Source organism: Corvus hawaiiensis, chromosome 1 (assembly GCF_020740725.1).
Source record: "Corvus hawaiiensis isolate bCorHaw1 chromosome 1, bCorHaw1.pri.cur, whole genome shotgun sequence".
Lineage (NCBI taxonomy): Eukaryota > Metazoa > Chordata > Aves > Passeriformes > Corvidae > Corvus > Corvus hawaiiensis.
This window is the reverse complement of record NC_063213.1, coordinates 59,747,165-59,771,113: the sequence shown is the minus strand read 5'-3', so window position 1 is coordinate 59,771,113 and position 23,949 is coordinate 59,747,165. Positions and strand designations below refer to the sequence as shown.

Genomic DNA, 23,949 nt, shown 5'->3' with positions numbered 1-23,949 from the left:
CCCCCCTCCAATTCAAGTACGTTTGTATGTACTGAGGGATTTTGAAATGTGCAGGCTCCACACCCACAAGAAGAGCAGTGCTGTGTCCTTCTGGTCAGTGGGCTGCAGGCCTATGGCCTGGTTTTATGCAAGAATGTGACACTCTAGGCAGGAAAGCCCTACACTTCCCAAAAACACTGCTCTGTGTATGCGTAAAACCTGCTTTTGCCATCATGGTATATGCTGCTCTCCTTGGTTTTTTCACCAGGAGAGGTGAGGTCCTTGTGTCCATTATTGGGTTTCTTACTGTAAACCCAGAATAATATAATCTCCAGATTATAACTGTGCTTTATTTATTTGTTTGCAGGATGCGGAGCAAATTTCACCAGCCCTGAAGGTCGTATTGTCTCTCCAAACTATCCTAGTCAGTATGATAACAATCTGAACTGCAATTATGTCATAGATCAGGGACCACAGTCACTGGTGATCCTAGAATTTGAGACTTTTCATTTGGAAGGTAACTGCTTCTTCATAATTTCAGTATGTATTATGAAGTGTAATTTCTTACTTGAAAACATGCAAGTCTTCTATCATTGAAAATCACTGATGGTGTAATTTGCTGGTCCATTTTGAAAATCTTTTACAGACAAACATTTATAGTTTCCAGGGTTAGGTTTTGAGTCACTGAAGTCTTCCAGAAGAATGAAGAGAGATTTCACCTGTTGAATATCTTGCAATGATGTTGGGAATTTACCAGTTTCTTGGAATATAAAAGCGACTGTGGCTAATCTGGGTCTTTGTTCCTGCCTTTTTTTTTTTTTTTTTTTTTTTTTTTGCCATTGAGCCTTACAATCTTTTTGATCTTAGGCAGCTGTTTTGCTTTTCAGTGCATCTGCTCCTTAACTGATAAAATAGATATAAATATACAAGGATGCTTTACGAGGAGGATGTAAGAACATAGAAATACGAAATTAGGTAAAAGACTGCAGCAGTGGGAAATGCATATAAGTGATTATCCTGTATATACCAGTGAAAAAAGTTCCTCTTGTGATTGTCAAATTTGACAGCATTTATCCAAGAAATAACAAGTATAGTATCCTGATCCCTTTGGTGTGAATGGTAAAACTTTCTCAACCTTGATAAGGTCAAATTTTTATGTGTGGACATGCCATGATAACACAGAGGAATCAGTATGTCCAAACTACTTGGGTGGCATCACACATTTTGAGGTCATCTTAATCTGGTTCCCTTGAAGTCACCAGACAAAGAGATATTGAGTAATTTGCTATTAAGTTGGGTTGCGTGATTTGAATTTTTCTTCAGACCCAACAACAGAGGCAGAAAATAGGATTCTTTTGTTTTCTTTTTAAGTTTCCAGACTGTTCTGAATTCAAAAGTATTCTGGTTCAGACTTAATTTAGGTCTGAGGTAAAGATTTGTTTTGATTATTATTTTATCTGAAATGTTTTTTTCGTCCCCTAATACAAACCACTGCTTTAAGAATTTTTTTTAATAAAATGTAAACACACAGAAATTACATAATTTCTTCACATAGAAGAAATTATTATTCCCCAGAAACACTAAACATTAGGCTGAATCAGATGGTGCCAATTTTGACTACTCTTTGAGTACATTTACTAATCTGCATTCTGTCTGTGCATTCAGTTAATTTATAAATGGATCCAAGCTTTTATTATCAAGAGGGTTAATGCAGAGAGGTGATACAGACGTAATAATAAACATAGATCTACATCAACACTAAAAATATTCTATTTCTTGCAGGGAAATTTGTTCCTTTATTTTTATAGGCTTCCTTAGGCTACACCAACTAAAACTTCTTAGTCACATGAAAGAACTGTGGATATGAGCTAATGGACATCTGGTTAGCAAAGAGGAAGTATGACACTCTCCAGTATTAGTTGATTACTAGTATTTTTCACAAAATCTTAAAATACAACCCTGAAGTAAAGAAAAATTGCCTGGGTTTAAATTGTAAAGAAGATTGAAACCACTATCTTGCAAACCATCATTGGAGAAGTGAAAAATTATTCAGCAGTTGCACTGAATATATTTAGCGCATGTGCCTAAGGGTTTCCAGTGTGAACTCCATTCATTCTTTTGCAAAGGCAGGACAATGTTTGGCAGCATCTGTTAAAAACATTTCTAGCTATTCCATATGCAAGGAAGCATCACACCTGCTTAGATTGTTGCTGAGAGCAGCCTTTAAAATTTTAACCGTACTATTACAGATGTTCTGGATTGGGTTTTAAAGTTTAGCTGCATGTCTAGTTAACATAATTTATTAACTATTTGACCTCTCAAAAGAAATCTAATTGGTTTTTTTCCATAGTTATTAAGAAAAGAAATATTTGAAATAATGCCTTTAAGGTATGCATATCTCATTGACTTGAGCAAGTTGAGATATCTTCTACAGAAAATTAGAAGACAGAAGGCAGTTGTCTATTGCGCAGTGACACATTGCTGCAAAATGGAATGACTTCATGAGTCAGTCACAGGTCTCTGCCCTAGAGTAGTTATGTTTTCAGTTATGATGGGATGCCTGTTCTGATTATAAAGAGTGACTGAGGCTGTTAACCCACAGCAGTGATATGGTGTCAGTATCTGGTACCAAATGAACATGCTATGTATGTACTAAGTATTAAATATGTATTAAGCACTAAATATAGCAACTAATAGAGCAAGAGAGAACTGGAGGAAACTGCATTTGTTGATTTTGCAACCAAAATTTAATCTAAACTCTCTGCTTCTAGGTAGGTAGAACAATTTTCATCTCACTTGGAGCCCCTGAAAATATACATCTAATTTAGATATTCATCTAGATTTGTCTCCTAGTAGTGGAGGAGGGCTCTAAACTCAGAACAGAGTGTGTTGTGCGGGTGGAGCGAACTACTTTCTGAAAGCCTCTCTCCCTCTCTTTACCTATCGACTATTGCAGGAAGCCATGACAATAGCTTACACAAGAAAATTGAGATCTGGGCAGGAAAACATAGGCAAGATTAATCCCATGAATGGAGTTTGGCTTAGCTTCTGTGACTTCCTCACAGTGTGAAGGATGTTTATTCCTGTGCCAAACTCAATATGCTAACAGAACCTCTCTTTTGATTTGCTAGTTTCAAGAAGTTGCATAAGCTACCACTTGCATTGTTGTGTTTGGTTATTTTATAAAGAACCAAACAAATAGGGGTGAGTTTATCTCAGCCCAATTTCTGCAGTGATAACTGTCTTCCATCTGTCCTCCCTCCTTGGATCAAAAGTCTACACAAATCACACATTAGAATTAGTAAAAACCCCTTATTTATCTTTTTTTTTGGACTTACTATCTAAGAAATAATTAGTCACATTCAATTTTTTGTCCATAAGATTTATTCAGATGAACATTCCGACAAATTCACCTCTAGGAGAGCTACAGTAATGTATTATTAAGTGCCTGTAATACTCTTCAAGTGTGAGTGTAGCACGCAATAAAGTCAGAGTCCCAAATAATGGGAAAATAGAGAAAATGGATGTAGGTTTCCTGCAATATCTGCTTTTAGAATTCTGTAGTATTTATACTCTGTCCATACAAGACAACTGCTTTGTGTTTATACTATGTTGACCTGAAAAATGTTTAAACAACATGTTTATTTCTCCTATTTTAAAACACATGTGTCTGCAATTTTGCAATCTGGGATACGGTCACAGCTTTGTTTTGGAGTCTGCTCTCTCTGCTTTCTCAATTGTTACCAGGCAATTCAGAAAATAGACAAGTTTAGCAATAGATTATTTTGAAATAGAATATATATGAGAAAGAATTTTAATTCCTTGCTTTCAAAACAATATCTTGTGCTACAGAGCTGGTTGATACATAGCACAGGGGTATGTTTCTAGCTAATACCTATTCTACATTAGTAATTATTAATTGTATTGCCATTTATATCAGAAGCTGCTGTTGTGAACCAAAGCCTCATTATTTTAAGTTTTAAAGACTTTAAACAAAAAGACAGGTTCTGCCTCAATACTAAATGAAACAGAATCTATGGCTAAAGACAGAGAGGTGGAAACAGAACATTGGTATTAGTGATCAGATAGTCAGGGGCCCAGATTTGGTCAAGGTTTATGTGCAGGCATCATATCAAACAAATGATTTTATGGAGAATGATGAGACCGGACAGAAATTTCTGCTAAGTGGAAAGGAGACAACCCAAAGGCATACTTCAAAATGTAATGTAAGGACAACTGAAGCTGTTATCTTGTGAACTTTGGAGGCAAGGGTCAATGTATCAATGCTGAATGGTATCAAGAGATGATAAATGGAGTACAGATAGATAACAAAAGCCCTTGAAAGCAAATGCATGCACCAATTCAAAGAAACAGGGACATGTTCATAATGTCAAGCCAAATAAATGATCTCTCCAGAAGTATTTGGAAGAAATATTGTCAAGGCTAGAGGAATGAATGGTACACTATCCATGTTGAAATAATCAGTATTTCCCAGGTGAGAGTCATAGCTATGGGGAAGGATAGGAAAGAGTTTATCTTAAAGATAGTAACTGGAAACTTACGGGGTCACCAATACAGAGAGAGCAGTTGCATCTGTCCTTGCAAATGAGATTATACAGAGCTAATGTGGAGATAAGGAGCGGAAGACAGAAGACATCTCACTGAATCCTCATAGATGAATCAGAAGAGAGGATACAGTAATACCAGAAGGATGAGCAAAAGCTCTTAGTAGACAAGGTTTTATGAAAAAAAATAGGGCTGGCTATGTGAAAAGTGCCTGTCAGCTCAAAGAGGATGTGGGTCTGACATCTGGCTACTAACAGATCTCTGGAGACTCATGAAAGCTATTTCATTGTAGTGTATGGGATGGAAATTGGTCTAGAAAAGATTTAAGATGATATGATTAGAGGAAATAAACCACAGAGAAGAATTGCTGATGATGTGCTGAGTATGCGTAGAGGCTGAAAGTATGACATGAGGAGAATCCAAAACTGGGGAATATTTACAGAATAATGCAGTTAGGTTGGTGAGAAATTAAGAAAAGTGTAAACAAGAGAATGAGTTACAGGATAGAGATCAAACAATCATCTGTCTTGCCAGGATTCATGAGTCATAAATCATATTGGCCCAAACAATGAGGATTCAAATCTAGAAATTAAGACTTTTGCACACAATTCTTCCTCAACCATCTTGTTTTTTTCCAATGCAACAGTGCAAATCAACTTGTGATAAGTATTAGGGAACTCTGCTTTGCTGAGGAATTTGTTTCACTTCATGCCTTTCTCCAGTCTTTTCGGAAAATGACCTAGGCTGCTTTCTCAAATCTTTTCCATCTTGAAATTGCACTGATCTCAATTTCTTTTTTTAAATTTGAATTTTAAAATTTATTATTTTTTAAAATTTTATCACATTATCAAATATTCCAAAACAGGATAGGACATGAAGAACATTTTTAATCAATTATTTTATTAACAGTATAATCAGCTATCTGATGTGGCTGGTTGTTACCAGCTTAGTTACTCTTACTAGAGTCAGACAAGCACCATGCCATGTTTCTGTACTGACATAATTGCAAAGCATGTTAGCATACATTGTCTTCATTGAGACAGAAAGAATTTTTTAAATTAAGCCTCCAGAGATGATCCAAAATACATCTGACTGCTGAGATCATTCTGTTGCTCTCATGAAACAGAGCTATCCCTCCAGTCCTACTTGTTGTCCTGTTCAATATGAGTTATCTTGTTTCCTGCAACAACTGGAAGCAGCTTGTTTTGACTGGACAATCTGCAGGAATCACTCTGCTACAACAGTAGGCTCAGCGTCTCTCCTGTTAAATTTAGAGAATTCCCTATTAATCCTTGGCAGTTTAAGTAACTGTCCCATTACTACAGGTCACTAAACATGGTAACTTAATAAACATGTGGCACACCAGCTTCTATTAAGCTTGTAAATTATGAAAAAGACAAAGAAAAATATCAAGTTACTCTTTAAGTATAACAACTAATGAAACTAATTTTTCAGTTAGATGTGTGCAGTGTTTTTCACTGACAGCATTAATTCAGCTTTATTGCATAACCCAAATGGCTGTCTTTTTGCTCCCACCTTGTATCCCTTGGTGGTGCCAGACTGGGTACCACCAACTTCTCCCCATGCTTATGGCTCCCAGCTGGACAGGGAGGCGGCGACATGGCTCTGAGCTCCCAGGGTGCCAGTGGCAGGTGCTTGGTAGACGTCTCACACCCCCAGAAAGTGCAGCTTGTCCTTCTTTGGGAACATTCCTCTGCCACTCTTACTCAGATACTGACCTTGTGGTCAACCCAATATAAGAAAGACTTTAAGCTATTAGGGAGCGTCCAAAGGAGGGTAATGAAGATGGTGAAGGGCCTTGAGGGGAAGCCACATGAGGAGTGGCTGAGGTCACTTGGTCTGTTCAGCCTGGAGGAGACTGAGGGGAGACCTCACTGCAGTTTACAATTTCCTTGTGAGGGGAAGAGGAGGGGCAGGCACTGATCTCTTCTCTGTGGCGCATAGTGACAGGAAACAATAGAACAGCCTGAGGTTGTGTCAGGAGAGCTTTAGGTTGTATATTAGGAAAAGATCTTCCCCCCGAAGGTGGTTGGGCACTGGAACAGGCTCCCCAGGGAAGTGGTCAGAACACCAAGCCTGGCAGAGTTCAAGAAGTGTTTGGACCATGCTCTCAGGCACATGGTGTGATTCTTGGAGATGGTGCTGTGCAGAGCCAGGAGTTGGACTTGATGACCCTTGGGTCTCTTTCAACTCAGTGTATTCTGTGATTCTGTGAAACTGATTTGACCACCATATTTTTGGGACCTCTTACCTCAGTCGAATCTGTTTGCAAACAGTGAGATAGCTAGAAAGTCCTGAAGGTAGGGCAGGGAGTCAGAGAAAATGTCTCATTTCTCCAGAAAGCTAACTGCAAATGAGAAACTTAAAACCAGTGGGAAAAAAAAAATTGAATGCTAAACTCTCCATTTCTGTGTTCCTTTTTGTTCCACTCAGCCTAATATCTACACTGATTTTCCCCCTAAAACAGTTTGCTTTAGAAAATCACAGCAAGATCAAATTTTCTTTTGACTTTTCCTTGAATCAAGCTGAAGAGCCTGAGCTTAGGTACTCTGAAGTTTGAGAAAAATCAGGGAGAAATAAGTCACCTCTGAAACTTGCTAGTGTATGGACTACTTTCTGATTTTTAAAAAGTCTCACTCTTAATGGTTTAAAATTTCCTGCACTGAGTGCTGAACTCTGCATTAGGGGAAAGAAATTCCAGGTAACTAGTTGCCTGTAACAAAAAGTTACATTGCTTTTGTCTGCAGAGGAGATCCATGCTTTTGTTGGGTCCTCTTATCTTCTCATAGATAGCATTCACCAAACTGTGAACTCCCACAAATTCAAGGGGCCTGGAGCCTTTTCCAGATCATAGGATGTGTTGAATGAGACAAGTCTGATGTCTTATATACAGGGTCTTTTTGATTCTTTCTGCCGCAGTTTTACTGCATGTTAAAAATTGACATTTGCTTCCTCAGCAAGCAAATTAGGTCCTCAGATCCCTGGAACAGAGAGTAATATAAAATGTAATTCTTATCCTGGATGAGGCCTATGTAGTTGTTGCTCAGTAAATCACATGTAAAATATGCTGCTAACACTCCTGCACTCTATGTCCATGCAGACCCAGCACTCCTGAGCAGAATTTGTCTTTATGATGGACTAAGCATCTTCAGTGGGAAGAGCGCAGCCGCGCATCCTCTGATCACGCTCTGTGGGAATGAGCTCCCTGCCCCAGTCAGTGTCTTTGGACCGATGCTGCTCAACTTCTACACTGACTCCCACATTGTAGGCTTTGGATTCCAGGCCAGATACAGAGCGATTGGTGAGTATACACTGTTCTGTATTTTAGAGGGTAGAAATATTCCAACTGGATAACTGTTTCATGTAGGAAAGCTGTACCTCATTTTGGGAATACCTTAGATGGTTGTAGATGGTACATTTTCCCTCTGCATTTGCCCAAAACAGTTCTCAGGACCAGGACATAGCACTGTTTGGTGTGTATTAACGCTCTGAATGATGTGTTACCTCACAGTTCTCATTTCTAGACTTTCCATGGGACCAAGTCAGGAACTGAAACAGTTTTCCTTTTCTGTAGTAAAGAAATGCAACAATGTTTGGCAGATTTTGTTTGTTTGTTGTTTGCATTGTCTAAGGAGAAACATCACTAGTTTATTTAACTGAATTAATTTTAAGGATTTTATCACTTACAGGAGACTGGTCTTATTCTCAGTTATACTAAAACTACATTATACAATATGGGAAACAGAACAGGTAAATGGGCTATATGCCTCCATTTGATGACCCTCTTGCAGTGCTAGGAATTAATGTAAATAAAACCTGGGATATAGATTTATTTTTATTTTTTAATAGCTATTTTCACCAAAGCTCTTTTGTCATTCACAAGAGATCTCTTATGTTTTAAAGAGGAAATGTGAATTCAAAACAGAAATTTCCAACTGTGTTTAGAATTCCTGCACAAATATGAATATCCCAGAAGATTGATTTTATTTGAAAAACCAATTTTAATATTTTCAAGGTTTAACAGGTAGAGACCACTTTTATATTTAAAAGCATCATTTTCTAACTGCAAAGAAGTGTGAGTTTGTAACTTTGGTATTTCCCTTAATGCATTCTTCATGTACAAAGCCACAGCAAAAAAGCATAAGGCTAAATTCTTTATGTGTAATGAATGGCCTGATACAGATGAGACAGAGAGACTGGCACTGAGAAGTGACAATGTGCAGTTACTCATGGAAAAGACCTTCATAACTCACTCAAGTCAGTTGCTGCTATCTGACTTGTGACTTCTGACATTTCAGAAGGATGACTGCAGCTTTATTAGCTCGTTGTTGTATACAAAGCAGATTCTGCCAATTAACATTCCTCTTCCCCCTAGTTGCATTGTTTGCTGAAAAAAAAATGAAAAAGACTCCCCCCTCCTAGTGTAGAATAATGCTGATTCTTTATCCTCCCAGCTCCTATCCTTTATCTGCCAGTGCTCCAGGCTGCCAGCCTGAGGAGTCAAGGGACTCTGCATCCAGCAGCACCCTGTACGGGACTGTCTTTGTCTAGGTGGTGGCCTGGGCAATGGCATCTTCTTTGAAACACGAAAAACTGTGTGTGGCTCTGAGCTTATCAACAGGATGCAGGGAGACTCGGGGAAACTTTTTTTTTTTGGCTAAGTTTAAGATTATAAGCTAACAATGGATATTAGAGTTTTTGTTCCCTGAAGCACTGAAGCTGGGAACAAACATTAGCCACATCCTGGCCTCATTTGCATCCATGGTGTGAAACCCTGAGAAGCCAAGCAGTGACTTGAGTTTACAGCTGCAGAGTTTAACTTGCTTTTTAGCCAGAAAGCAAATATTCAGTCCTTCAGTTCAGCCACCCCACAGTGCTGGTGAGTCCCAGCACAGGGTGAGGTGGGGAACAGGATTAGTGATACCTGGAGAATCCTCTATGCATTTCTGTGCAGAACAAATGCTACAACAATGCCCCAGCCCTGACAGGGTGTTGACAGATGATGAGGCTCTGCATACATTTATTCCAGAAACATCAGAGACAGGGCTATGAGTGCAATTGTGGCTGATTAGAGGCTTCAGTGGAGCCAGGATCTGGATGAAGGAATGTCTTTGCCCACATATCAGACAGGTTTCTCTTGGCAAGCTAGAATGAGTGCAGAGCTACTCCAGGCCCTTCTCACTCCTGCTGCTGCATGGGGCACCCACCCCATCCTGCTGCTCCCTGGACCTACTGCAAGAGACTTGAAATCAGGCTCAGTCTTTTCCTGCACAGTGCCAGTGCCATTTGGTATGAGTTAGTAACAACCTGCTACTTCAGTGCTGATTAGTCTTCCACTGCAGAGCACAGCCCAACAGGCATCCCACATTTAATAGTTCTAGGCATCACAATGAAGACTGCTCCCCATTTATCAAGGGTTTTTCTTTCTTTGTGGGTAAACTCCTGAAAGAAATATGACAATAAGGACCAAACTAGTATCCAGACACTAATCACTCTTTTTTCTGTTTCCCCTACAGCTTGTGGTGGCATTTTCAATGGCTCTAATGGTGTTATCAGCAGTCCGGCCCATTCAGTTCTTGATTATCACAACAACATGAACTGCTCATACTACATCACAGTTGGAAATGGCAAAGTAGTTGCCCTGAAGTATGTAATCCAAGTTCAGTTTCTCATTAAGGGAACAGGGAGGTCTCTGATTCCAGTTAAAGATAGCAATTATTGACAATATTTTCTGTGTCTTTCCTTTTCCAAGGTCAAAGCTAAACTAAAATAAGAAATGGTTACTGAAGTAATTTTGATCAGCCTCAGGCTCCCTTCCATCTTTCTTTTTAACTTGTTATGTAAAAAGCATCACCACAGTTTTAAGTTCCCGGTTTGGTTACTGAGAGGACTAAGAAATTATAAAAATGCAGCTCATGTTTTTTAGTTAAATTCTGTCAGCCTTTGAGAAGTTTAAACAAGAGAAATAATAATTCTTTTAGAAGGCTGGTACTCACTTTATAGACAAAGTAATAATATCCACCCAAAAAGAGTGTATTTCTGAGTGCATGCTGCCTTGCCTAAGAGAGGGATATTGTTGCCACAAAATCTTGCCACTGAGAAATTAAAAACTGATCTGTTCTTCAATCATATGATTGTGAATTAGGAGAACATTTCCCAGCTAAGAGGAAGACTCACTGGCCTGCACTCTGTGCCTGCATTTTATGGGCCACTCGCGCCCAAGGAAATTGCGGCCTTAGCAATTGCTGAAGTGAGAGAGGGCGTGTTTGCACAGGAGAGACCTACTGCTTCACAGCAAGCTGAGGTGTGCTGACAGCTTGCCTTGCAGGAGGCCCAGTGGGTGAGAGTCCCAATTTCTTTGAGGCTTGATGGCTGAAGAGTTTTGCCATACTTTTAATAGTTGCTTGGTTTGTTCCTGAAGAGACGTTTTGTCTGTGTATGGCTTTGGCTAATGCTAGTACTTGGACCTTTCCTCAAGCATTAAAACACACGTAACACAGGAAAAGAACTGAAAATGTGATACCTAAGGTTCCTACCGTGTTTTACAGATTCAACAGCTTCCAGCTTGAAATATCTCCCTCCTGCTACAAAGATTATGTTGCAGTGTATGATGGCTCAGATATTCATGCTCCTCTCCTTGGGAAATTCTGTGGCTCAGAATTGCCTCCAAATATTAAGAGCTCCAGTAATAACTTGTTCCTGGTGTTTAGTACTGACTTCTATGGAGCAGACAGGGGATGGAAAGCATCTTTCAGGGAGACCTTAGGTAAGTGTATTATCAGACTCATAATCTGCTGGTAAGTGATTTCTTTTGGTGAGGAGCAGTTGTGATCTCCCTCTCTAGGGGTGTGTGAAGCAGACAAATGTTTCTGATTTCATAAAAATTGAGTGAACTAAGCTAAATACTAGGCTTATGGGATCCCTGCATTCCAGTCTGGTTCTGAACTGATGCCCTTTATTCTTTGCTACTCTTTTCCTGCCTCTCTGAAGGGACAGGTATTTCTTGGGTGACTGAAGGCTTAGCAGCACCCAAAGGCCTCTCTTTTGGAGGAAATACAGCAACATCTGAGAATTTTTATTCTTCTGTAGTCAAAGGCTGGTGGTGTGCTAAAGATGCCTCCTTTCAATCTACCCTCAATTTCCATTTCCTTTCAGTTTCCCTCACACCTTCTAAAGAACTAAAGTGTTGAGGTCAGTTGAGATTGTGGTTCCCCACCAGGCACCACTGTGCTGATTTCTACTCATTTGTGGGATCGTTCTGATTAGTTGGCCATAAGACATATGGGGTCATAGTAGGAAGGCACTGGATGCCTTTTGTTTTGATGGACACAAGATTAAAGGGCAAAGCTTGATTATTACCTTCAAATACAGTTTAAATTCAGTAGTCTAATTTAAAGATCAAGGTGTAAAAGGAGATTATTTTCTTCTTATAACATCTGAATTGTTTAGGGATGGTAAGCAACAAACTATTATTGCATGCAAATAATTGATTTCATGTCATCTCTACTATTTTCCTGTATAATTAAGTCCATGTCTTTTGTGATCTAGAAAGAAGTAATTGTCTGGTTTGCAAAGCTGGCACTCAGACAGATCAGAATGAAAGGCCTTTGTGGCAGAGCAAACATAGTCTTCTGCTGAGTCATTGAATCCCCTCCCTACCCCTAACCAGTGACTTTCTCATTTGATAGTCTGAGAAAGTGTTTACAGATAAGGAAAATAAGTGGTTCTACAGGCTTTGCCAGGAAAAATATTCCCACAGAACCTCATGGTTATTACTATTATTAACTCTTCCTTTGCTTCACTCAAAGTAATTGTTATAAGGACCTTTAAGATCTTGTGAATGGTCTTTAAGTCTTGTGAATGGTATTCCAGGTAACTTAATGTTGCTTCACAAGTTGTTGTCTTTAAACCCTGAAGTATCAGTTGTTATGGATCTCCTGCAGCCTGGGTTCATGTTTCCAGGGTGAGACCATCAGGAAATCCCCAAGGTCTTCCTCTTCCTGTTGGCATTTAGTCAATTTTTTAGCCACTGACTTTAGATTTATTGGTGCAACTTGTCAGATATTCTCCTTAAGCACTCAACAGAACTCAAGCCAAGCTCTTCAAGTCAGTACCATGCCTGATAATTTCCTAGAGTGAGGAGAAGACTTTTATGAATAAACTTTGACATCTCTTAGATGTTTTGGAGGGGCATTTCTGGAGGCTCCCAAGGAAAAATAGGTTGAGATGTTGCATGGGTTACTCAGGAGCAGTGAGTTGCAAGTTATAAAAGATGCCCAGGCGGAGGTATGAGTTGTGTGATGAAGAGTCTGTGGCGGTGAGATGCTTAATGGTAGGTCTTCTCTCTTCATTGTGGGAAGCAAGCCACAAGGACTAAACCACACAGTCATTAGCAAGGATCTTAGCAGTCCCATGCTAGTATAGAATAGCCAAAAAGTAGAAAAGCATGTTACAAAAGGAAAATATGAGTCACATCCTATAAATGTTTCCAGTTTGGCTTGCCTAAAAAGTAGAGCCAGGAAAATATGTGACACATCTTTGTACTAGGAGGTCTCAGATTATGCTTCAAATAAAAGACAATAAAACCATGAAGATCTAAAAGCCTGTTATCATGGTGCTTTAGAGAAGCTCCCTCATGTCTGTTAAAAGATAAAACCCATGTGGTTTTGTGAAAGTACAAATGCAATCAGATGACAATTAATAATGATAAATCTCTTGAATAAGGAAGATGATATCTGTAGAGGAACAAGAGGCCTCATTCTCTGTTGGATGACAAGGAGCACATTATTCTCTAGTTGCCCCAGGGAAACACAACTGGATAACGTAATTATTGCTCTCTGTTTCATGTTGTGAGTGACCCTGATATATGCATATTGGAAAGAAGCAAACAGAAACAGTACATGTTTCTGTTTGTAGCAAACTAAACTGTATCCTTTCCCCACAAGCTCTTCCAATTTCTTTCCTGATGAGGCTTCTTTTAGGAATACTGCCAAAATCTAGGGTTATCCAGGCACACAAAGAGTTAAACCCTGAAATTTTTGTAGAAAACCTTCCCTGTTTTTATTAAAACAATTTGTTTCCATCACTGATCCTGCCCCCAACAGAATATTCAAAGTCCCCCTACTAGACAGAAAAAAGAGACTAAAAGAAAGTATGAAATAGTGTTAATTTGACTGTTCAGCAATGTCTCACCTTTCTTGTCAAATATCTTTTCTTTCCCCATGCTACTCCATACACTGTGCAATAAAAAGTGCAAATTTCACAGGCAGCATTCTTTGTCATAACCCGCTGTTTGAGTGTGTTTGAGGCAGTAGAACATACAGCCTCATCATCACAGTGTGATGTGGTTCAGAGGGTTTATCTTTTCACTACTTCTGCTGCTAAGTTTGAGCACTTATCAGCCTCATTTTTTGAATACTTGGGTGTACTCTCAGGCAGAGCTGGTGAGCTGGGCTGACTGGAAGATCCCAGCCCACTCCAAGTGTTAGATCTGTGGAAAGACAGACTCCTCTTACCTTAGTTACCACTGACCTTTTTTCTGCCTTTGTTTTCAGTTCATAAAATGAGAATTATACCCCTTTTCCACAGCGAGCATGTGCTCCTCTAGACAATCAATAAAAGGATAAGAAGAGAGAAATCAATATCAGCTTAAGGCATTTGGTTACATGAGATGTCCCTGTAAAGGAAGGAAAGCTACGATCTTTCTTCAAAGAATGAGATCTGCGTGTACTGAGCTTGTGACTTGGCCAAAGATCTCCTGATTATCTCTCGAGCTCTAAGGGAAGACCTGAGTTTTTCAGCTGACCCTGGCTGGCAGGGACAGAGCCTGCACATACCTCTGCCATCCCTGATGTAATAGCACAGATAGGACTTTGGTGATAAATGGGGCTTCTACACATTTCCATGGCATGACCCTCTTACCTCAATTTGTGATCCTTCTGAGACTTATGATACAAAAGCTAAGAAGACATAAAGATTTGGATTTTATTTCTTGTTTTAAAGAGTCAGCAATGTCTGTTGGGAGATGTAGCTGTGACTTTATTAACAGGAAATCATTTCTCCTTGAAAGTTCTCTGCTTGTGCACATAGCTCCATTGTCTCAGCAAAGAAAAATACTTCACATTCTAAACCATCAGAGAACGATCAAGGGGTCTTCTGCAATTCAGGTCTGCTCACTGAGGCTTTCTAAGGAATTCACATGAATTTACAAGCAGCAAAGTGTTGCACATGGTTAGATAAGTGGGTTGAGTCAGAAGGCTCTTCCTGAGCTTTATTCACACAATACAGGTAAAACTGCAACAGTTGGGACAGTGGAGAAGGTGGGATAGAGGAAGGGAGGAAGATTACCTGCCTTTTCTCAACTGCCCTAAATTCTGCTTGACTTCAAGCTGTGACCAGCTTTTTCCTCTCCCTTTTTTATACTATCTTTTGTTAGCATGCAGGAGAAATTCAAGTTTATATGCTGTGAAAGATGAGCATTGTGTACTGGATTAATACCACTGTGGTCCCTAGTTTGCATTATTTTGGGGCTTTTGAGCTCATGGGCCATGATTCCCCTGCAAAAGGCACTGCACAGGCAGAATAAAGCAACTATCTAAAGTCACCAAAAAAATTATGATTTAAACACTAAACAAAGAAAACCCAACAGATATAGACAGGCAAGAAGAATAGGGCAGCCACAATGAGAATACCAGTGTTGTTGGCTCTAGGGCAGAAGAAATGTCTCCTAAACCTTTGGCAACCATTAGGCTGTTGGAATGTTAATTCCTGAAACACCCCATCCTCTACATTGTCCTTAGTTTGCTCAGCTTTTCCCTCAAGGACCTCTCCATTCTTCTTACACAAATCATCATTTCTATTAAATGAATAGTGATCATTTTACATAAGAAAAATAATCATAAGCAAGTATAGTTTAGAAGAAAAATAGCTGGAAAAATTAATCTTCCCTTATATACCAGAAAAATGCATTAATAGCTAATTTCCATAAATAATCTAGTTTGCATCTAATAGAAATAGATTATAATCTACATGCTTTTCTTCTTGATAAGTTGATCTGTAATTTACCTGATAAATCACCCAGAGGTATCTGCCTTCTCTTATTCTGTTTGCTGTGTATTGAATTACTTATTTCCTGTGTGGAATTGAATACTAAATGCCTGTCACTAACAGGTTTACTCTCTCTCCTAATGAAATTACAGTTTACATTTTAAAAATTTGATCCAGTGGAATTTTCACAGCATTTTATGCTATTTTATTGTATCAACAAAAAAAATTGCCTCATTTAGTTCTAGTTCGTGTTCTGTCCTGCAGACTGAAACTATGGCTTACTCTATGTTCGGTTTCTAAGTGTACATTTTCAGCATTGTTCAGCATGCACAGTTGCTGCAGATTCTTTTGGGCTTGTTCAGACTTGCTGAAAAAGCCCCCACAACTCCAAATGAGCAATATAAGGTGTAAAATATAGTTTTGGATATTCTGTTGCATAGGCCAGGGGTGGGTGTCCTTTTGTGTGTCATATCTAAATTCTCATACTACCAGAAGTAGTTCACTGCACTGGTTTATGTAATTAATGTTGGTACCTGCTGTAGGTGGCACCAGGCACCTGCATTGATAACAGCAGTTATGGCCTGTAATGGGGAAAGGACTCAGCACAGCTGAATCCTGAAAATTTTTCTTCCTCCAACAAAAAAATCTTAGAAGCATGTGTCCTTGACTGTGGCATGTGAATGCTGTTGTGTTTTCTCATGTCTTTGGAAAAGCAACAGTGACTTGCAGAGATTTCACACTTCATTAGGACCGGTTTCCAGGGGTGTATCTCAGGGTGCCCAACCTGAACTTGGAACCTGGTGCTGCAGAGGGTCTAGCTGAGAAGTAAATTGTCTAAATGTAACAAGTCTTCTGGCAGAAATTTCTTTGGGCTTTCAGTTCACACAATTTTTGCCAAATATATTACCCATTAGTATTAGACATTTCATTATACTGTCATGGATAACTTATGATTAGCTTTACGTATTAAAATAAGTGAATAAATTGTGGCTAATAATATCTTTTCTTGATCTTATTATAGTCTATGGAAATAAGAACATCTGTGACAGGATCAGATTATATGATCATAAGTCACAACTCCCAGACTGTTTCTAAATGTATTTTGGGGCTCAAATATAAAAATATCCCTCAGCTTGAAATCTCACTAAATTTAGAAAGCATTTGTGGTGTTGGAATACATCTCTTTGGTGTCTTTGAAAAGAATACAACTGTTGAGCTAAGGGATTGTCTACGAATGCCTCTCAGAAATGTCAGTTAATTGATCACAGGGTGACAGAATGGGTGATGTTGGAAAGGACCACAGTGGGTCATCTGCTCCAACCTCCCTGCTCAGGCAGGGTCATCCTAGACAACATTGCGTAGGATTGCATCCAAACAGTGCTTGAATAACTCCAGTGAAGGATTTCTTCTTCCAAAGCAAAATAAGTAGAAAGGACTTGCATCGGATTGGACAGATAAGAAGAAAGGCAGACATTCAAATGAGAAATTTCTGTCTGATCTGAAAAATTGAGGTGAAAACTTATTTTCTGACACAGTAATTACATATCTTTGTAGTGACTAAGTGGTTAAAAGTTGATGGGATATTCAGATTAATGGAACTTCAAAAAAATGTGGGTGAACTCTGCTGGCGTGAATTGTCTTAGCTTGACTGAAGTCAATGACTTCTTCAGCTGAAAATCTGTCCTCTGGTGCATACAAAAAAGACGTGAGGAGACCTTTCTCATTCACATCACAAGAGGGATCTGCAAAGGCTTAAGCAGCTGTGGTGCCAAATATGAACACTACTTCAGTATTACTAAATATTGGAATTAGGCAAAACTGCACATCAGCCTTTGGTCTCCCAGACAAGGATCAAGGAGATGGATAGGACATAGATCACAGTTTTGCAGGCTTAGGACAGAGCATGTCTGGACCGTTACTCTTGGTATCAGTCCAAAAAACCTTAAGGATACAAATTCCCTCTGACTGCATTTGTGAAATCCAGCTAAAGCAGGATACTGGGGCTTTACAGTCCTAAATGTCACTGCCTGCCATTGCCAGGCCATCAAACCAGTCAAAAAACATTTCTTCATAGCAGCTAGTCTAAGGACTCTAAAGGGCCTTGTGCTTTCAGAGGTCTCCTGAAATGTTGCAGGCTCTGTGGATAGGGCCTGCAGCCACACAAAATCACAATGTTGGTGCAGTGATTGCCAAACACAGGAACAGATCAGCTTCAGAAGGTTTACCAACCTTCAGTATCAGCCACAAGACAAAGCAGAATACAATTCCCCACTCCACCCTGTCCTTCTGAGCCTTACTGCTTGAAGCCATGATCCAGATAAGGTATGAGGTAATTATCAGCCACAGTAAGTCCAGCCACTCCCATGCACTGGAAATAAGACCCATCAAGAAAGAAGAATTAGTCTTAACTGCACTAATTTTTGCGTATACCCATCTTTAGTTCAGATCAGAGAGAAGTCTAGAGGGATGCTTCTAAGTGAAACCAAAAGAGAGTCAGAAGTCTTGGAGGGAATTTTCATTACTATCGAGCAGAACGAGACCATTTCTTTAACTTTGCAGCCTTCTAGTAGCTGTATAGGGTGCTCATTTGTAAAAGAAGGGAAAGACAGCAAAACTGCTTTGTTGTCTTTTGAAATGTCAGCGGTTTAGTTGATTCTGATAGATTCAGTAGGTTACCCTTTCATTGCACCCATACCTGTATAAATGAACCGTGGCTGTACTTCAAAGGCAGGAAGCTTCAAAGATTTATCTTCATCTTTATTCCATATCTAGAGGGGATAACTCTTAACAGAGAAACATTTTCTTGGTCTCTGCTGTAATGATTTTTATTTGCCATAGGGAACCTTCAATTCCTTCTTTTCTGAATGGTCCTTGAGCCTTTTAGTTTCATTAATGCTTCCCACCAAAAGCAATTACAGATGACAGTGTGTGCCCTAGTTCTGACAATTTTTGTTCTCTGGCAAGCTGTTTATGAGAACAAAATTGCCATCTGATTTATGATGACCTTATGATTTTTATTTCAAATAAGAAAGCAAAGAGTAAAACAAGACAGTCAGCCATGTAGTTGGTCCATCTGCTAACATACAAATTGTTCTATGAGGTACGTTTCTCACTATCCTAATCAAGTTTAGCTTTTAATATAAAAGAGTCTATTCTACAAATTAACAGACTTCTCAGCCCCAGATTTTGCCTAGATTTTAGCTACATTTGTTTCTGGCTGTGTTAGGCAGTGATGAATATCTTTCCATTATAAATCATATGGAGGCTGGATGGCTACTCTTTGGCCTTCTGCTCAGAAGTGGTGCTGATTTTTAAAGCAATGTGTTTTGTCTTGGCTAAAATGCAGTGAGATAGCGTTTCTCTTAGTTCCCTCCTGTTAAGCAGTTGGTTCTTCATTTACTTGTGGGTGTTACCTTCATCTACACAGTTTCACTATTGTGTAGCTTCTAGTGCCTGCAATCAGATGTGACATTGATCAGTTCTGAAAAGCACCAAGAGAGATGGATTTTTCAACTAGGACTGCTCTTTATGTGGCTTGATGCAGGACTACTTGATATCTGGTCAGCTTCCAATCTAGCTGTTATTTATAATGTACTGTCCTGTAAGCATCTGACTCTACCCCAGCTGAGCAGGCCAGGCATTGTGAAACATCATGTTTATTAACTATAAATCACACTTTCAGTTATTTATGTCCCCTTAGATGATATTGCTGGCTATACTATATTAGTTGGAATTACTCTTCTGATAAGGAGGATTTGGCCTGCTTCTCACTCTGTCAGGTCCTTTTCATATGCTGTACACACAGAGCCTACCCACATATGAATTCTTTGTCATTAGAGCTGTGTTCATAGCTGCACAGTTAGCAGTGAATTTCACCACTGCAAAGTCCAGACATATAATATTAAAAAAAAAAGGATGATCCTGCAGCACTGAGAGCCTTCTTGTCACATGGCTCTGTGGCAATTCCCTGACTCGTGTTGCCATGGTCTGACTGGCATGTCTGCAATTCTACCTTTGAAAAAGAGGAAGGGGAGCTTTGTTAGAGTCTGACCCATATATCAGTCCAGACTCAATATTGCAGGGCTGGATGGTCAGACTATGATCTATGGCGTTTATATGCTTAATGTTATCTTTAGCAGACATTGTCCAAAAATGCTGGCAGGAAACAGCCCCAATAAGATTGTTTCAGAGGAATGGAATAAATCACACAGAAGGGTGAAACTGCACTCTTAGGGCCCAGGCACCCTCCTGTCTGACATTTTCCTCCTTCCTAGACTATTTGTGAGAATGTGATTTATTGCTCACATTTCCCCTGCTGTTCTTGCCTTCTGCAGTGACACTGGTATGAATGCTAACACTTTTCCAAATTTCTGACTTCATTAAATGCCCACAAAACTGGACTATTAATTCCTGACTTTTTCACTTTGTAATAGGTTTCTTCTGTTAATTTTTAGCTATAGCAAAAGCTGAAATCTAATGTTACTAGGATTTTGGGTTTAAGCAAACTGCTTTACAGGGTGGGGTTTTCTGGCTTTGGTTGGTAGAGCAGGATGACTTTCAGCCTTAGTCACTCTGCTTTAACCACAACAGTCTCGCAAGCCCCGGGTTACTGATGCAATCCTGATCTTGGATGCTGATTTCTCACCAGAACGATCTTTTGTAACACTGTAGCTCAAGTAAGGTACAGTTTTATATGTCTGGAAATGTATCAGCGTGTCAAGGTTAAGTCACTGAATGTGCCAGACAGGCATATTTTACACATGCAGATGAAATTCTGAAACCCTGCTTGTGTTGCTTAGCCACAGCTGTAGCTTCGTTTGTTATTGAATGCTCATAAATGGATTTGCTGCAGAAGAAAAAGGCTGCTTGCAGTTACTCCTCTGCTCTGTGCAGTTTACAAAAACTCTTTCCTCAGACCCCAAAGCAAGAGTATAAACAAGATTTTATTTAAATTCCTGAGTTAAGTAAGTGGCCAGGAGACCTCATAGAGACTGGGGAAGGAAATAAATGAATTGATGAGCACATTTACTAACCCAGTCCAACCTCTGGAAATCAAACTATTTAAAAAAAAAAAAAAAAAAAAGCTTGTGATAATCTGTGTTTTTTGCTTGTTTGTAATTCAATGTGACAAATAACTGCTTTTCCCCAAAGGTAATTTCTTTCAATGTGACTGACTTTATAGGGTTCAAATTTTCACAGTAAATAAGTCAAGGACTTAGCCCTGTCTGTGGGAACCAAATTAAAAGCAGCCTGCATTTCAGAGGGGCTGTAAGTTCCCACCAAGCAAAACGCTTCCAGAAGTAAGTCCCTTTTAGCTAGATTCGTGAATACGGTGTCAGGCTGCCAAATTCAATCCCCCTAGGATGCGGTTTTATTGCCAAAACAAGCAACTTGATTTTATATCACATTTTCAAAGCCAACAGCTCAGTGCCCCCTACTGACTAAATATTCTCAGCGGCCAGCAAGAATCCCGTTCAAAGGTCTTCAGACCAATGCTTTTCTGTTTCATTGCTGCCCTCTGTCTTCTTACAGTTCCTGTTAAAAATTTCTATCGCTACATTTTCAAAGTAAATACTGTTTTTATATTCAACAGAAGTCAAGAGACTTTCTTAAATCACTCTATGAAATCTAATTGTGATTCATGTCTCTCTTTGTGTTGAAAGTCTTTTAATCACTCAGATAGTCCTTGCAAGACAGGACAGTAAAATACTGTAGCACAGATAAAAAGCTGCTGGCTTAACATTAAGGAGTTGAAGATTAAATAAATGTCAGGAATTGCTGTTAAAAAGCTTCTGCTTCTTCAACAGGACCTCAGAATGGCTGTGGTGGTTACTTGTCAACTTCAGCTTCTACCTTTGGCCCTCCAGTTTCCAATGTGACCAGAAGATATGAGAAAAATTTGGACTGTGTATGGATCATAACTGCACCTGTAAACAAACTGATCAACCTCAACTTCACTTCATTTGAGCTTGAAGCACAGTCTGCTCAGATTTGCCGATATGATTATGTCAAAGTAAGAGAGCTGCGTATTTTAACAAGAAAGTATCAGTGAGATACAATCCATTATGTTCTCCATGAGGCTAATTTAACTAACAGAAAATGATCTTAAGAAGAAATTAAATTGCTTAACATAATTAAATATTTTCATTGGGTTAGATTACAACTCCAGATGTCATCCTGTCTTTTTGGAAACCAGTAAGAGTTTTAACATTACACACACTTCTGGTCTCAGACTGCTCATTTAATGAGTATTTATTTCACCGAATAGAAACAAAACAAAACCCAAACACATGTAAAGCAAAACTTCAGAGTAAACTTGCAGATTCATTATCATACACAATTGCTTGAAAGGACTTAAATTAATAAAATTTTTCATATTTTTTTTTCATCAAAAGTCTTGGTGCTCAGTGCTCACCTGTAGAAGCTATTTTCTTGGAGATGAGCATACAAAACATCAAATAGCAGAATCCTGCTAAACAAACTCCATCAAGGAATGTTATAGATCCTGTTGAACATTTGAGATACTCAATGAAGCAATTAATTCATTCTACATTTTGATGAATAAAATCAATCTTCTCACTGAAAAGCACTTTGAGTTTACATATAATAAAGAAATGAGAATGCCAAATTAAAATGTAATCATTTTTTGATAGATTTGCTGAGACAGCACCAGAATGTTCCATAATGAGATTTACCCTGTCCAACAGAATTAGTTAATATGGCAGTGAATAATTATGGTCATCAAGAACATCCTATTAAAGCACAAGAGCACATACTGGGCTTTCAAGTAAACGAAATTGTAATGTAAGGAGGGGTCAGAGAATTTTATTTTCCTTTATTTGTTTGTTGTGCCTAAACTATTAGTTATATATTTTGCTTCTTTCAGCTTTACGATGGAGATAATGAAAATGCCAATTTAGTTGGAACATTCTGTGGATCTACAGTGCCAGCTCCTTTTCTTTCTACCCATAATTCCTTGACGGTGAAATTTCACACAGACAATTCTGTGGAAAGGGGGGGTTTCAATGCCACCTACACCACAGTGGATCGTAAGTATACATCTATATATATGTATGCATATAAATTGGTGACACCATTAGCGTGTATTTTGCTTTTTGTTTTCCTTCCAGAGACTCAAAGGTAAATACAAAAGTATACCATCCAAAACTCAACTCCATTTGAGTTTTTCTCAAAAAATAGTTTCCCCAGTTTTCACTCTACGATGCATTTGCTACTGTTTTACACAGGCCTGTGTGGAGGAATCTATAATGCAACTTCTACATCCCTGACTGCAACATCTCCTAATTTTCCAAATGAATATCCACCATTTACTCTCTGCACTTGGGTCATTGACGCCCCTCCACAACAGCAAGTCAGGGTGGTGGTAGAGGCCTTCCACCTCCATTCCAGCCAGGACTGCTCTCAGAACTACCTAGAACTCCAGGATTCACCAACAGTAAGAAATTTACAGGGGATACTATTCCCCATTCCCATTCAGCTCCGTTTACTGTTTGGAATGAGAGAAGAAATCTACTGTTTGGTAATATATTCATTGATGATTCTTTGTGAGGGGCACATCCAAAGCATTACTCACCGTGCCCCACTTAAGGTAGGGTAATTGTACACAGACCTCACAGAGGCACTCTCTGCACACATGGAGTTAGAACTGGGCAAGTGTTACACCGTTTTTCACAGTTGCACCAAGTAACAGTGCTGCCAAACTTAACACCCAGAAAATACTGTCCCACAGCAAGTTTTGTGCTTCCTCTCATCCAAGAACCATAATAAAAATGAATATTCATGCCAGGAAGAGTGTTTTTAAAAACACCACAAAAAAACCCCAACTATTTATGTCCCTCATATTACACTATTCTAAACCTTCTTTCATCATTTCTCATTTTGGCATGAGAATACCTGTTATATTATATTTGTTTCTAATACTAATTCCACACGAAATGTTGAGATATTATTAAGTGATTTCCATGAGAACTTTGAAATGCAATTTTATAACTGGTATATAAAGTGTTGAGAGATTTATTTACCTTAAGTAAATATAAAACTGAATTATATCATTAAGTAACTTGTGATGTATTAAATTCCAGCAGAGTCAAGGGTCAGCCCATAGATTCTGTGGCACTGAAACGTTTCCAGTCCCTGAATTTTATTCTTACGATCGCACTGCCATTGTGACTTTCAAGTCAGATGAATATATGATTAACAATGGAGTCCGATTTTCCTATCAAGCTACAGGTAAGCCTGAAGAAATGCCCCAAAAAAATCTATCTACTATTCTCTTTGTTTATTTCATACATTGAAAAGCAATACAGAGATCTGAAA

At 38.9% G+C, this 23,949-nt stretch overlaps 1 protein-coding gene across 1 annotated transcript in view; it reads left to right on the top strand.

The window, feature by feature from the left end:
- Positions 1-23,949, top strand: part of CUBN (cubilin) — a 143,627-nt gene that overhangs the window by 115,394 nt on the left and 4,284 nt on the right. Inside the window, exons 56-63 of the mRNA XM_048306902.1 lie at positions 347-496; positions 7,667-7,867; positions 10,083-10,212; positions 11,115-11,332; positions 21,420-21,625; positions 22,499-22,661; positions 22,860-23,068; positions 23,715-23,862. Coding sequence (XP_048162859.1) covers positions 347-496; positions 7,667-7,867; positions 10,083-10,212; positions 11,115-11,332; positions 21,420-21,625; positions 22,499-22,661; positions 22,860-23,068; positions 23,715-23,862 — 1,425 coding nt within the window. The remainder of the gene's footprint in view (positions 1-346; positions 497-7,666; positions 7,868-10,082; positions 10,213-11,114; positions 11,333-21,419; positions 21,626-22,498; positions 22,662-22,859; positions 23,069-23,714; positions 23,863-23,949) is intronic.